The sequence below is a fragment of the Melospiza georgiana genome, chromosome 3 (genome assembly GCF_028018845.1).
Source record: "Melospiza georgiana isolate bMelGeo1 chromosome 3, bMelGeo1.pri, whole genome shotgun sequence".
NCBI classification, from domain to species: Eukaryota; Metazoa; Chordata; class Aves; order Passeriformes; family Passerellidae; genus Melospiza; species Melospiza georgiana.
In genome coordinates, this window is record NC_080432.1 from 40,236,603 (window position 1) to 40,252,803 (window position 16,201).

A 16,201-nucleotide genomic window follows, 5' to 3' on the forward strand; every position below is an offset into this window, starting at 1 on the left:
CCTGGTAAAACAGATGTTTGCCACATGTATTTCTTTCTAGCAATTAAGCCAAAGTTTCATCACTAATGGCTTTATCAGTGCCTGTGGCAATCCATTCATAGTGTGGCTTTATGGAGATGAAGTTAACAAAATCATATTACAATGATTCACTGTCAACATGCAGCTTTCACAGAACAATGCATTATTTTAATTTTCTCAATGCACTCATAATTTTTTGGTTTTTCATTTTAAAAGCTCACTTTCCTCAAGAGCATTAAAGACAAAATGAATGGGATAGCCTATTGCAGAATTGTATCTTGCACTATGGAGCAACAGCTGCTGCTGGCCTGTTCATCTAATATGCCTTCCTTCATTTTGCAGCCTCTTCAATTTCTATTGGTACTGAGAATATGTTCTGAATCATTGTATGTTCCTTCTTCAGTTCTGACTTAGGGTAGAGAGCTGATCTAGCAGCTACAACCAGAGACCCAAGAATTGCAAGATATATAAGTTCCTCCACCAGATTTTCTAGAAAATCATTATGTGGTCCAGGCTGCATCATCTAATCTTTTCTCACTTCAATTTCCCCTCTGTGGTAATTACAAGCAAAGTTGAGGGCCAGTGAAAAAATATGACTGAGGAATGTAAAAAAAAAAAGTGCTAAAGATCAGCCTGCTTTTAAATTGACTGGATGTTTAGGACTTCCCTTGGAAGAGTGTTCTTATGCTATACCAGACCTCAGTGTTAGCAGATTTCCTCTCAGCCTCAAATTGCACCTTTCTCAGCTCCAGTAACTCTAAGATAATGATAAACCATTATGGAAGTCCCTCCCCCCTTAGTTATCACTGTCTGAGCCACATTGTCTGTATGCAGTTTCCTTTGAGAACCTGAACTCCCTGGTTAAGTCTTGACTTAAGGATGCCAGCAATGTGTCCTCTTTCAGTTCTGCACTGCAGCAAAGGTTTGAAATAAAGTCATTCCCAAATACGAAATTTTAGTCATAGCCAATTATCATGGGTTTCAACTGGAGTCACTGAGCACTGTGAATTTTCTTTTCCCCCTCCCCTGAATGAGTGAAAAACTGGCAAAATTTTGGCAGTCCTTTGCCTGTGACTGAATGAGAAGCTGGATGCCCACAGTGTTTGGAAGCTGGGTAATAAGTAGCAAATACAAATCAGCACCTCTGGAGTGTCAGCTGGGCTGTTTGCACAGGCAAACAGGCAAACCTGCCTCTGGGTGGGTGCTGCACTGAATGGCCCCCAAAAATGTCTTCAATTAGAGAGGTGTGTGTTCAAATTGCTGCAGCAACCATCTGCTTACTGTGAAATATGGCTGGAATCCTTAAAGAGGGACCACGTTTCTGGAGAAAACTTTACAATGTGTTAGCCTGAAACATAAGTTCTATATTTGCAGATTCATTTTCATACATGAGTGATTGCAGGCAAAGATTTTTTTACTTTTTAATGAGGGATTTTTAACCTAGTGTTGGGAAGTCATGATACTGTTTTGGTGGGGGTTCTTTGGCACACCTCTACTTTTTTGTGACGATAGATTGTATCATCATCCATGCAGAATTATGACTTTGCCTTTACGCTGTGGGGAAGAAATCCTGTAAAATGCAGTATCATTCAATAGCACCAGAAGGAACATAGGAAATTACAGGCCAAGTAAATTTCTTTTTGTATAAATGTTCTCTCTTTTCAAGTTTGCTTCAGTGTGAATGTCCCTCTTTAAGGTAAGGCCTTCAATATGGGGAAAATGTCAAGGTAGGTCCACTTTTAGGCCTAATAACCTTGAGGTGTCCCTTCAGTTTCATGATATATTTCCATTCAGTCATCAGTGCATGGCAATGAGCATTTAGCAGATGGGCACGCAAGGGGCTATACTGCATGCCTTTGCATGAAGTGTTACTGCTTAGGCACTGGGGAGTGATCTTCAGACCTTAGACCCTCATGTACCATTATTACACATTGAACATGATGTATTTCCCACTTGCTGCAGACATTTCAGGCATAGGAAAACCATGGGCTTTCTTCTGAGAGTGATACCACGTGGATTAATATCGATATACAAAAAAAATTATTACAAATGGGGTACACTGTCAAAATGGTTAGCATACATCCTTAAAAAAAACTAAAGAAAAATGGATGTGGATTTTTGAGACAGGCTTTTTATTACTGACAGTCATCATGGTGGACCTCCTACAATTTTTCTGCATGCTGCCCCTGTCACAGAATGTCATGAATCAGAATATTGAATTTCAGATGGTTCCTAGAAGTTACACTTTTCTGCTACTGGGTTTGAGTGTAAGCCAGGTGGCTGCTGGTTGAGAAGCATTGGTTGTTTTCAGGCAATGAAATTCAAGATCTCAGCTGAGCTTGCTGCAGGCAGCTGTGAGCAACAAATATTACCGTAGTCATGCCTGCAGTGTAACTCAGACCAGTCAGTCCAGTGGCTGGGCAGGACAGAGGAGCCTGGAACACTGCTGCCTCTTTCCTCAACAAAGGAAAAGACCTTGGTCTTCAAAGCTTCAACTACTTTGGCACTTTGTACAACCTCTAAGTTTCCCCAAGATATAAGTATATAGCTTTTGAGGAGCCTATCTGCAGCTTAGAGAAATCTGAAGTGAACTGGTATTTTTAAGGGCTTTCAGTGTTGGGTTTGTTGTTTGGTTTTTTTTTGTTTTTGTTTTTGTTTTTTTTTATTTTATGTACAAGGTTTTCTTTTCCCAGAATTTCCCATTCAGTTAGTCTGATTTTGGGGTTTTTTTTAAATTATCTTCAGTGTCAGTGCCTCCAGCAATTGTTTGTAGATGTGATTACCATAACACTAGAATTACAGAAGTTCGAAAGCTACTTCCCAACACAGCAAGTTACAAATATTTATAAGTTAAACAATTTTTATTATGCTTCTTTTGATTCTGTACTGGGGATCCATCAGTATTTGTTTGGTTTTGCTAAGTCCTGGTTTTATAGCACTAAAATATTTTCATACTGGACAATTAAGTCCATATAACCATCTGTTAAGTGTACATTGTTAAGTGGTGCCCTTTAGGATAGAGTGATAAGCAACCAGAGCATACCTGCTTTCCTTTTGGGCTTCCCCAGAAAAACACAAATTCTGTTTCACTTTCTGACTGCTTTAATCTCCAGTGCAATTTTCATGAAGTTATTTAAAACATTAAGTGAAATAATCTTGTTATGTTCACTTGCATTCTTATGTATATTCTCAAGAATTCACACAGAAATATTTCATTTTATATTAATGTAGATAATATATAATATTCCTGGGTTGGGCCTAATCCTGATGTCAGTAAAAATCAGTGGAAAAACACCAGCTGATTAAGAAGCAGTAGCATCTGGCTCTTTATCAGAAGGTGGAATTTATAAAAAAAAAAAAAGTCAAGACTCATTGAAATCTAGCCTTTTCTGACTAATCCCATCCCAGCTGGAGTCCAGTAAACATTGAATATAAAAAGAGCTTTGGCTTTGGGTTTATTTCTCGTGCAGAACTTTCTGTACTAGCAGTGCACTATGCTAATGCAAGCACTAGGTCTTGCTAGGGTGTTCACCCAAAATGGGCAGCAAAAATGTGTCAGTGTGTGTGTTCCCAGCTCAGCATACTAGTGCAGAACTTCACTCCTTTGACACGTGCACTGCTAGGCAGAGGGAGGAGTGAAGCAGCTGGTGTGTAGCTATTTATCTACAGTAGCAGGACAGGGAAGACACCTCTACATGGTGAGGAGTCCTAGCGCTTCATTAGCTGCTGCTTTCCTCTTGTTGGGCTGCTGTGCTGGCATTAGGGATTTTGTTCCTGGTCCTCTCAACAGCATGCTCCAGGGGTCACGTGCTTAAATCCCAAGGGATGAGAGGAACACTCAGTATAAACACTTGCTAAAAACCTTAAGCACAGATCTTGTTCCTTGCATGCCATAATCACTTTTGTGAAGGACCTAGAGAACAGCAGCTCTCTTGGCTGAACTCTGGAGTACGGAAAAGAAGGATTTGAAGACCATGACTGCCCATGACTCTTTGGAAGATTGTGATTATATTTGACTAGAACAAGAAGAAAGGGAGAATGAGGGGTTTTTTCTGTCATGTCTGCATTAACAGCTCAAATTCCCAGTAAGATGGGATTCCCACTGTGCAAAAAGCCACAAGTGAAAGACAGTCAGGAGATTTTTGACAGTGATAGAGGGATCACAGCCCACCTAGGAGACCAAAGATTGGAAGAAAACTAGATAAATGATGAAGAGAAAATTACTCAAGCTCAAAGCAAATCAGTAGCAAAACCAAGAATTAAAGTCATGTCACTACAAACTCTGCTATATCATGCTGTGCTCTTTGAATAAAGCTGTGTTCTAAAAAAGGCAGTCACAGGGTCTGGAAGAAAGGTGAAAAGAAGATGTATTGAGTGGCATAAGTAATAGGCATTCATGCATAGTCCTACAGTGTCTTTTACTTAGCCTATGATCTGAATGTGCATTAGTTAAAATAAAAACAAAGGTAGCATCCTCAGCTGCTTACTAAAGTCACATACATCTTTATTTTGCTCTGTTTTTGTAAAGGCTTAAAAACATTCATTACATTTAAAAATATAATCTCTAACAATTCAGTGGTCTTAGCAATAACCATCATTGTGTAGCTTTCTCCATTTGTCTTAGGTAAAACCTGCTATACCATTTTGCTGTATGAAAGCCTGTCATATTCACCCCCCATGTCAAACTAATTAGCTAGAGTATCAAAGAGCATAAATTTCCAGAAATGTAGGTATTCTTGCCAAAAACTGTGTGGCATTCCTACTCTTTGGCCTGTAATGCAAACTATTTTAGTCTGTAACTGAGTCTTGGAATTTTGCTCCCACTATATGTGTCGTCACACCTTTCAAGCTGTAATTTTTTTCTACATCCAGCCTCACAATGCATGACAGTGCTCCTTGATAGAGGAGAGCTCAGAATCACAAGATACTACTATATAATTTAATGTCATCATCAGGAAGGCTTCCATAATGTGGTACTTTTCTGTAAAGAAAAGGTGACTGTAAGCAAAATAAAATGTTATAAAGTCAGACAATATTTATTCAGGATACACAGAGTGTCTTGAAATATTTCATTACATCACTCATCAATGTACTAACATCAGGGTCTCCTTAATTTATTCCTTCTCTTTGTGATTGCTTAAAGAATGCGAAGTAAAGTAAATAAGTATATTGGTCTTTTACAGAATTTATCTGGTCAAGTGCCTCAGTGCATAGTCAATCTATATTTGGATAACTTTATCAGTGATTTTGCAGATGGCTCCTGGAAGCCACTGAAATTCTAGGAAAACGTGCCTCACTTTTTCCTCTGCTTTGCCAGTAATCTCCATTGTCTGGTTAGTCCTTTGTGCCAAGGTGCTAGGGATCAGGAAGGCCAAAAGGTTTCTACACGTGTGTTTGAGGACTCACCAGCAGGTGGTTCAGCACATTGTCACTGATGCACCAGCCCTGATTCCTGTCACACTGCTATGACAGTGGTAGGAATGCAGTTTCAGGAGAACTGCACCTCTACAACTGAAAATGGGCTGATCTTGGATGTGTGCCAGGGTGCAAGAGGGAAGGTGATGTGGCTCATCATGACCTTAGAGCAGCTGAGGATATCAGTTGAAGGATATCAATGGAAGCTTGCCAGTATAATGTGAATTAGACAGACACACATATAAAATCTGTACTGCAGAATAATCATAAGGTTTGCAATAGGAATCACACTGTAGGGTATTTTCATATGATAGCTCCATTACTTTCTCTTCCTCTCTTTCCTCCCCTTCCCAAGAAGAAATATGAAATTGTTTCTCATAAGGTTAAATATCTCAAAGAAACCTACCTTAAGGGGAAGATGTAGTGTAGGAATTCAGAAGTTGGCACTCTTTCCCTGCAGTCTTTTCACTTCAAAAAATTTATTCTACCACAGCATAGCTAATGAGCAATAGCTCTGTGTGGAAGCAAGCCCTGAGAAGATGAACACAATGGATTTTGAGAGCAAAGGACTAAGCACAGATGGAAGGCTGGTGCTGAGCTCCCCTAAACCTCCTGTGAAATCTATCTCCATCCAAGTTCTGCACAGAAATAGCTGTTGTGTAGCAATCAGGCTATGAACAAAGGTTTGCTATGTATATATAGCATTTTGCTGTATATAACTTTAGTGCTGTGTTCTCAGGGTGATGAGTACACCAAGTAGGGCCATGGAGGACAAGAGATGCACAAGGACTGCTGGAAGAGGTTCATTGCCCAGACCACGAACACAGGGTGGTTTTCAGGGAACCTGCAGAGCTTTGATTTTGTTTGCCTTGCTGTTTGTTTTGTGGGGGTGGTTTTGGGAGGCTCTGGTTTTGAGGAAGTCTGTGTAAAAGTGACATAGAAAGGCTGACATTCTGGCCCTGGAGTCATTAAATGTTTTTGCCCCTAATTGTTTAGGTTATTTCTCCTTCCCAGTTGACCCATTTCACATTCCTAAGAAAGGGAGTGCCATTTCAGTATAAATGTGGTTTCAGTTTAGTGTATCACAAATGATCCCTTTTAAAATCCATCATTTTGTGAATTTGCTTGGTGTTTATTAAATATCTGTGTACTTCCACAGCAGATTAAAGTATGGGCTGCATAGATTGACATGCTTTTCAAATACTGTTTCCCTGTCTATTAACATCTTTGTTGAGTGGGGGGCTTTCCCACTACTTTCACTTAATGTGGTGTCCTTTACCTCTAATGAAAGCACAGTCTAGGAGAATCAAATCTCACCCTCTGCTTGGAAGTAATGAATGTTGTTATACCTTAAAAAGCTACTTGGATTCAAAAGCCTTCTTATCATCATAAGCTTCAGTTGAGAATATTACAGCTCATGGCAAATGTGTTGTCACTGTTCCATGTGTGAATAGAGCAATTAACCTGCTGAGAAAATTTAATGACTTGTAGTGTTATTTTGATAACATGTATTTCTTATCTTCTGAAATCAGACAAGCTGGGAAATACTCCTTATACTGATACAGATTCTCAGGACATGCAAATACTCTGAAGAGGCATCCTGAGGATAAATTGAAAGGCCAGAGGTGTTGTGCTTCTTAGCCCATTTCCTTTAAAATATTCATACTGCATTTATTTATAAATAGCATGAGTTGTGGGCAAAAGTGAGTGCTCATTATAGCTAATCTCAAATATTTAGAAACTACTGCACCTTTACAAAAAGAGATCCAATCAGTGGTGCTAAGTGATCTCTGCCTGTGCTGTGGTTTTTGTTATCATAATAAGGAGAGGTGAAAGAGAGGACGGTGACATGTGAGGTTAGCCACATAACCCTGTGCTTCAAACCAGCTGGTTTGATGGCTGAGTTTCCCTTTGTCTTGATAAATATAATCTGAAAATCTTAACAGAAAGGAGGTAAATACAAAATGTTTGAGCTTTTATCATCCTGATGGAAGAATTTTTTCTTGATGATACTGTGTCAAACATGGGAATCACTTATTACTTACTGAAGCAAAATTCTGTATAAAATTAAGTGATACCAATACATATGAGAAAGTGTGACTCTTGCTGCATGTCCCATTCCTGCTGCCCTGTGCCCCTGGAGCTGTACATCAAAAGCTGCAGCAGCCTTCTATATAATTTTTTTTTTTTTGTTTAATATATCATATTGTTTATATTTAAACAGTATATTGTGAATTTGTCGGACAATCAGACTAAAACACAAAACCCAGTCTTTTGTGGCAGTGTTGTTTCCTATCCACCTCCTCCATCTGTTTTTTTTACCTTCTCTGAGCAGCCTTTGAAGCTGCTGGACGGTGCTAGCACAGTTATAGGAGCTGTTTGAGCTTTCAGTGGACTTGAAAGGGCTTCAGTGATTTTCTGCAAATTAAATGAAAATAAGTAAGACTAAAGAGAGAGACTCCTTAATGTCTCCAAACTGGAGAATTAGTTTAATCTTTATTAAGCAGAAGAGAGTCCACTGAGCCTCTTGGCCTCATGATACATCTCATGAGTTGTCCAAGCTTTGCTGAGTTCCCTGGTTTGGAACACCCTCTGTCAGGTGACTTCTTGCAAGGATTTCTGTGGCTTTTCAATACCAAAGGCTCCCATCATTCACATTTGGTTCATGTAATCAATGGAAGGAATGGCAAGTTTTCACTTTCTGAATGTATTTTCAGTGATAAGAACATCAACTTAAATTTCTTTTTTCACTTTGAAATTCATGTAAAGTCATTTAATAATCACTGACAGACAAGGTTGTTAATCCTCAACACTGGAAAGCTTAATAACCAGATTTTAGTGGGGTTTCCGTAAGCTTGAGTTTGTAACTGCAGGTAGAAATTGAATGTTTTATTGAAATGACAGTAAAACCAAAAACAATTCAGAAAACCACTGTTTAATGTGGGCTTATCACTAGCATCTTTTAACAACTATATGAAGAAATCTGAAAATAAAAAAAGCATTTTGACTCAAATAACCCAATAGCCCTTTTTCCAAAATTGTACAGGCCATCTACAAAAACTGATTAAATGGTGTTTTATCAAGAGATAGCCTTTTATAGTTTCTGATATCTTTATCTCTTTGAATAGAACAAAATATGATTTTGACTTAAAAATTGCCATCCTTGATGGGTTGTAGTCATATGGGTTTATTAATTCAAGTGTTATATCTAATCAGATCATGTCTCCTAAGTCACACAGTCCCTGCTCAGACAGGAGACCTCTGAAGCATTCACACTGCTGGGAAAATCAAAAGATAAGTGGCCAGCACGTGTCCTGCACGAGAGGTAGTCACTATTCCTTCTCAGTACCAGGGATTTTCTGCTGGTGGAGCAGCCATCTTTCTGATGACAGTTAGAATTGGAATTTTTTATTTTTTTGGTCATTGCCAGTGCAGTGTGGAGTTTGGCACCTGCTGTCGGGAGCTTGTGGGTAGCTGCTGTGCCCCTGCTCTCGTGTAGCTAAAGACAAGAGGCTTGGATAGTCTAGAGAGAGAGAAAGGAGCCTCTGAAACCTAATGGAATTTCTGTGTGTTTCGCTGTAGTTCTGGGTGTTCTTCTTTCCTAGTACTGTAGTTTCCTCAGCCATCTGAAATGGAAGAGTCTAACCTGGAAAAAAGTCTGAAAAGTTTAAAATAATGTGTCCCAAAGTTTTAGGAGCTGCAGGCTAAATAAACAGAATCCCACCCATATAATTACTGCATTTTAAATTATGCATTTAGCAGCCAATCTAAACATTTTGCCTTTTATCTTCATGATTTTTTAATGTTCAAAGTCAGATAATAGCTGCCCTTTGTTTCTTTCATAGATTCTCCTTACCTTGCAGATCTTCCTTCTTTTCTCAGCTTCCCTGCTGGGAGACAGGCACAGCCCTCCAAACCTTCATCCTGAGCCCTCGTGATGCAACTGTGGCATGGTTCATGCTCTTGGCCTACAGAGCATTCACAGTGCAAGTCCATTAAAATAGCAATAGCAGCAGAAATGTGGCCAGACCTGTTTTGTCTTAGCACATGGAGCCTTGCAAAATAGTCATAGCTTCAGGAAGAAAGTGCCCAAGTTGCTAAGGAGGGCTTCTCAAATAAATCTTTCTGTTGAAAAGAAGCACTTGTTATGAGTGCCACCTTGGCTTAATCCATTCACTTTTGTTCCCTGTGATTTGTTTAATCTCATTTCATCAGTTGGTTAGAGACCTGTTAGCATATCCATAGATTGCTCCTTGCTTGCCTGTTAATAAATTGGGTGATTTACATCTATGCTGCCAAAACTACATGGAATTGTTTATAAATCAGAGAAAGTAAAAACTTCTCTTTCCTCCTTTGGTCTTGAAGTCATATTTTAAGACACAGTAGGCTTTTAAATCTAAGCAAATACCTTTAGTTGTTTTTTCAGAAGTGTTTGGGATTCCCTACTGGCAGCACAGTCAATAGAATTAATCATTTTAATCAATAGAATTTACATACACCAATGACCAATGTTGGACCCTTTTTTAGATGTACTCTTCTGTGCTCTGTTTCATCCAGCACCTTCACAACTCTTACTGATTTCTGGAATAAGTAGCTATGGGGAATTAATTGCCCCTGATAGGCTTTGAGGAATTTGTCATTTTACCCTTTTAACTTAAGCAAGGAAATAATACTTTTCACAAATATGTTCAATATGAAAACCTGAAAATAATATATATTCTATTTGTTTTCAGCTACTTGAGAGTTTATTTGCCCTTGATAGATAATAAAAGTGTGAGGGTAGTCACATTTCTTTTATATATAACTACAATTCTAAATTTGAATTCTACTTTTTGCAAATACTCACCTTCTTCTGCTTTAATGAGTATTCCCGTGGCAAATTAATTGTGTGAGTGTGTGAAAATACCATGCTAGGACATGGAGAACAAGAAAAATGTAGACGCAGTCGCAATGTACCGCTTTTAAAAGTTAAGGTGGAATTTCATCCTTATTTTGCAGGTTTTGCCCAAATTACTTTGGAAAATACCTCATAAAGTCCAAAGCCATGTCCCTCGTGCCTCTTAAGCAATTCAGAGTTACATTTCATGTCAGGTCTTTATGTACCAAGTAAATATTTCAAATGTAAACAAGATATATATGTGTGTGTTTGTTAAGTCTATATCCCTTTCTTTTTAATGGAATTCTGTAGATAGAGGTTGTGGATTTTTGTTTGTCAGCACTTAGAATATACTTGGTTTACAAGTGACAGTCTCTTGCATTTACACAGATCTTTATTTCCCTATATCTATAAAGTTCTTATAAACAGGTAAAAGTTGATGTGACTATTTTACAACTGGGAGAAAGAAAACTGTTTAGTGTCTCAGTAGAGCTGATGAATAACACATATTTATATATACATATACATATATATATATTTGTTATAGAAAAGTTTACCTCCATTGAAAGGTGGTAATCTAAAACATCCCATTTTGAATATATTAACATATTTATGATGTATGACTTTGTCATTTATCATTTTACTTTGCAAGTCAACTAGCTATTCTATTTCCAGTATCATTTACTCTCAGACATGGGCAGGAGGAGCACAAAGCTCATTTTCCATGTGTCAGTGTGCCTCCATTAAGGATCACCCAGGTAATCACTAGTTTCCATGACACAAAGAGAAAAGAGACAGCCTAAAGAAAAATGTTTGTTCCAATTCCCTGAACCTGTACATGCCTGAAATGTGTTGCCACCATGGAAAATGTGAACACTGCAGGTTCAAAGGAATGACCATGAAGAACATTTTCTGCTGTAGCCTAGGGTGGTTTTTTCAAGTAAGTGGTCACAGTTAGTCACTGTTGTGGGTGTCATGAGGACAGCAAATCAGCCTCCCCAACTCTGTCTCTCTTGATACGTCTTGTCCCAGAACATGCAGAGCTGCACTTTGTTGGCCCAACTTTGCTGAAGGAGTGAGGTGCTTTAGACTTGTGTGGGAAAAATCCTGATGCCATTGAAATAGAGTTCTCAGGTGGATTTCTCTGGAGACAGGATTTCACATTTTGCATGGTGCTCTCAATCACATATGGCTGTATTACGAAATCTGAGTTGCCAATGTTGAGCTCAAGGGTTTTGGATTGAGAGCTGTTGGAAGCTTTACCTCAGATTTTTAAACATGGGTGTAGCCTATATCACTTGTAGTAATATAAAGGAATGGTTAACTTAGACTTGAAACACTGGGCTGTGTTTGGGGGAAATCAAATCAGTTCACTCTGTGACTCTGAAATGAGATATGATTATGTTCAAATCCAAGAGGAAACAGCCATACCACCTACTATGCCAAAGCCTTTTTAAAACCAGTCCTAATTTCAGCTTCCTGCTTTACCATCATACTGCTATTCCTTCGCCTGGCAGAGACCACGAGTCTCTGGGACCTCATTTACAGTTCTGCTTCTGTGGCCTCTCCTAAACTCATTTATACTTCTTGCTCCTGTAGCTTCTTTCATATGTCTGTTGTTATTTGTGTGAAGTAGCTCCTCTTTTATTTCAATCATTCCAGAAATTTCAGCCTTTCAGGGGGGTTGGAGAGGAGGGAGAGCACGTGTTATTTTATTGTGCTGTTTTACCATTCACCTTATTTATATTTTTCTTCTCAGAAAACCAAAAGGGATGTAAATAACTTTGATCAAGACTTTACACGAGAAGAACCAGTATTAACACTAGTGGATGAGACAATTATAAAACAAATCAATCAAGAAGAATTTAAAGGGTTCTCTTATTTTGGAGAAGAGCTACTGCCATAGACAACGTTAGGCTGACAGATGAATGATGCTACAAGAAGTGATTCTGAAGACATCATCAATTTACTGAGACTCAGTAGATCAAGAACTACTTCTTTTACCCTGAGCCCATATCCCAAGTTAAAATATATATTTATTGGTTTTTTTCCTTTAATCTTCTGACCTGAAAGCACTCTTAATTTCTGTCTCACAAAGCAATGCAAAATAATTTTGTATCAGAAATTGTGGATGTAACACACTGCCATATATTTGCAACTTTTCTTTTATTCCTAAGAATAGGAATTCCCAGAGGAAAAAATTGTATCTTTTCCATAGGAAATGAAGCTATACTATTAAAAGCAATTTAGCAGACCACGTTCTGTAATCGTCATATATAATTAAGCTAAGAAGGTGAGAATTGCTTCTTCTGCAGTCGTGGTTATGGTGAGATTTGTACTCAGATGCCCTTTGGAAGGCAAAGTCTGCCTCCATGGAGGTGTAATCCTCATTTACTAATTTTTTGTGGAGAGGTACAAACTATGAAGTTGTCCAGAAAAAGAAGCACATCACTTAAGGCTTTCAGTGAACTTCCTCATACAATATACAGGAAGCTCTTAGGAATAAGAGACAAAAAGATAACTGATATTAAAAGCAAGAAACAGATCCTACATGGATAGATATTAAAGGGCTAAAGAATAAAAAGCCTACAGTACTTTAACTCAGCTATATATAGCCATTTTTCTGGTTTTCAGACAATTTGATGTACTATCCATGTTACCAAATTTAATATCCTTTTAAATGAACCATTAATGTGACGGCAATCTTGCAAATGTTTACAGTTAATTTTACATAAAAAATTAATTATAAACATTATAAATTTGCCTTTTCCATAGTAGCTAATTTCTTATTTATATTTATTTTCTCAGCAGTGTGTTACTTTTGCACACTTTTACAAAACCATAGTACTACTGTGTTTGTTGGGTTTTATGTTTAAAATCTAAAGAGAAATCTGCTTTTAGAAGACACAAAATAAGGCTACACGTGCATTATGTGGAGATGTGTTAAAAAACTGAAGATCAAACATTCACAAACTGACATTATTGAAAGCTGTAAATTGATTTTTTTTTTGTGTGTATGAATTGAAATGGTAACTCATGTGGACAATATTGCTAATGTGAAGTTACCTCCTGTAGATACGCAAACAGTGTTATGTACTTATATTTCCAGGAGTACCCTGTGATTTGGTTTTGGTTTTAATCTTTTTTTTTTTTGGTTTTCTTTTTTTTTTTTTGTGTACATGTATCGCTGAGGTAATTTTATTATATATTTTACTGGACTGAGTGAGCGGTCATTGGAATCCATTTTAATTGTTGCACATGGATTTCCAGCTGCACAAAAATATATATACTTGTGATTGGCAAAGTGGCACTAAAGAAGCTTTTTTGCCTTTTGTACAGGTGAGATTTTGTATATAGTGTTTGCTGCAAGGCCTGTGGAATTCATTGAATATAGAGGTATCAACTGCTGCATGTTCAGGCATACTATTAAAATGTTAGTCTATGAAAGAATAATTATAATAATGTCCATGTGCAATACTCTTGTATGTGTATTGGTTCAAGTTACTGTCAGAAAGATGAGGTTTTTGTTATAAAAGACGTAGACATATATTAAGCTATACTAAATCTCTTCTATAGTTCTCTTCAACTCTATTATGACATGATAGAGCTCGGAAAGAGAAAGGAATGTTACAAATTGTGGTGGACAAAGTGTGAATCATTGGCTTTAAGAGATAATCTCGGTCTCAAGCAGATGAGTTAGTTTGTGTCAGTTTTGCGTCTGGCTGCTCATGGCCTGTTACTGATGACACCATTCAGTTCCATTTTGTTTTGTTTTTAAAACTCAGGTGTAATTATTATATATATTCTTATGATTATTTCAAAATATTAAATATTATGATATATCAATTAATGTGTTGTCTGGCCTACAAGTGTAATAAGGATCAAGCCTTTAGTTTAATTTAATTTATCTTCAGTAATCTTTTGTACTGGGAAAAGACTAGCTTCTGGAGCTGAGTACCAGCACAGAAACATCTTAATGATTGCATCATCTCAATGTTTAAATCTCTTTCTCTCTTAGAAATATATTGTAGAGCTGCCCATCAATTTGTGTCTCGCCACTGGCTCTGTTTATTTCTCATCACAGTTAGCTTTTGACATCCAGGCAAGAACTGATCACAATGCTAAGGCGTTCTTTTCCATGGGTGAGTAGACTGCTAGGAAGGCAAGTTATGGGATCATCGTGCACTACTGTTTGTCCAACCAGGGGCCTTTACACAGAGCTCTGAGCATTTCTCTTGAAGGAATAAAAGCATCCCATTCAGCTGTTGTGCACAAGCTATGTAGTCTGTATTCCCCTCTCTAACGTGAAGATAATTAGCACACGTCCGTACGTTGAGAGGCCTCAGCGCCTGCAGAGTTGGGAAGGATGCTAAGAGAAAAGTGAAGGAGATAGAAACTATTGCATGGGCAGATATTTCTTCCATATAAATAGTTAGATTCTCTGCCTTGGGTTTACATCAGAAGGTCTGTCTGTTACCTTGAACATTTTTTAAAGATAACTCTTAAAAAAAAGGACATTCTGTTACATTTCTGCCTGTTCTGTAGAATCTTTTCTGTTCCTTCTTTGTAAAATGAGTGCAAAATGCCAAAATTATTATTCATAATAATAATTATAAAGAATACATTGTTTCTTGGTTTTTCTCCCAAACAGACTTTTAAAATGGAAATAAATTTTTTCTCTCCATAGGATGAAAAATAATTCTCTCCAAATAGGCCTAAAAATTACCTCTTTTTAAATTATGTGCAGAATAGTTCTGGCTAAATATAAAATGTATTCAGTTGGGGGGGTAGGGTTTTTTTTTTTATTGTGAGGATTTATTTGTACAGAATTTTTTTCTTATGGATGTAATTTGAATCTCTTGCCACTCATTAGTGTTATTTCATCGTAAACATTATTACTGTGCCAAATGTACTGTATTCAAAAGGATGTGAATGTGTATTGTTTTGGAACCTAATAAATACAATGATGTTAAATCTTATTTTTTTCCCCAAAGTTTTCCTGAGTATTTCCTAATGAGGAAGAAAGAAAGATGAAGGATGAGTATTTTTCCTGCTATGTGTTGTACAAAATTTTGTGAGCTTGTCTTTTAGGAGTGAACAATTTGCAAAGGAAGGATTTGCTAACAAGAGCCTCACCTGTGAAGCACTAAACACTCCAAGACAAACACAGGTAACAGTGTGTGATCACTATTTTTCTTGGGTAATACACACTTACCTCAAAAACAGTATGCAGGTGAGTTGATATGTTTTTTTTTTTTCTGCTTACTGGCTACATCATGTTCAGTGAGTTCTGACTGACCCCAGCATTCTGCTTAGCTGTGTTGTTAAAACTCATTTCAGTAGGGCACTTGCAGTACAACATATTGCACTGCTTTAGTCTGCTTTGGATTGAATAGAGGGAGTAATAGTATGCAAAAATTTAGTTAAGGGTGATAGAGCTTATTAAATTATTTAATTAACTTAATATGTCAGTATGACATTGACTGAAATATTTTATTATTTGATTGTATTTCAGTTTGCACCTTAAATATTTTCCAGTTCCATGGTCTGAAATTCTTAACTTCAGTAGATCAGCTATCAGCATACTCTGGCAGTAAATCCAGTTGACAATCCCCAGTTAGTATACCTAAGTAGTAGGTATACTAACTAGCTTTTTAAAAAAATTTATATTTTAGTTGTGTTTTCTGTTCAAATTGCAGCCTTTGCATTAACCTCCATTCTTTTTCGTTGTGCTGAGTCTTCTCAAAGTCTCTGAATGTGTTTGGTGCCTATGAGCATATTCCAGTTCCTGTGTGTTGACAGTATTGGCATAATCTTTGCCACACAGATTTTACCAGTCAAATAACCATGTAACTTAGATTTTCTGGCTGTGTGTTGCAGCCTTACAAGCAT

General features: G+C 37.4%; 1 protein-coding gene across 2 annotated transcripts in view; it reads left to right on the forward strand.

Annotated features, from left to right (window-relative positions):
* PRKCE (protein kinase C epsilon) overlaps positions 1-15,288 on the forward strand; it is a 287,947-nt gene extending 272,659 nt beyond the window's left edge. Inside the window, exons 15-16 of one of the 2 annotated variants that reach the window (XM_058020061.1) lie at positions 1,685-1,714; positions 12,069-12,155. In XM_058020061.1, the coding sequence (XP_057876044.1) occupies positions 1,685-1,699 (15 nt within the window). In that variant the 3' untranslated portion in view covers positions 1,700-1,714; positions 12,069-12,155. Of the gene's footprint in view, positions 1-1,684; positions 1,715-12,068 lie in introns of both variants that reach the window. The other variant, XM_058020060.1, reaches the window with a different exon arrangement.
* The last annotated feature ends 913 nt before the right edge of the window (positions 15,289-16,201 follow it).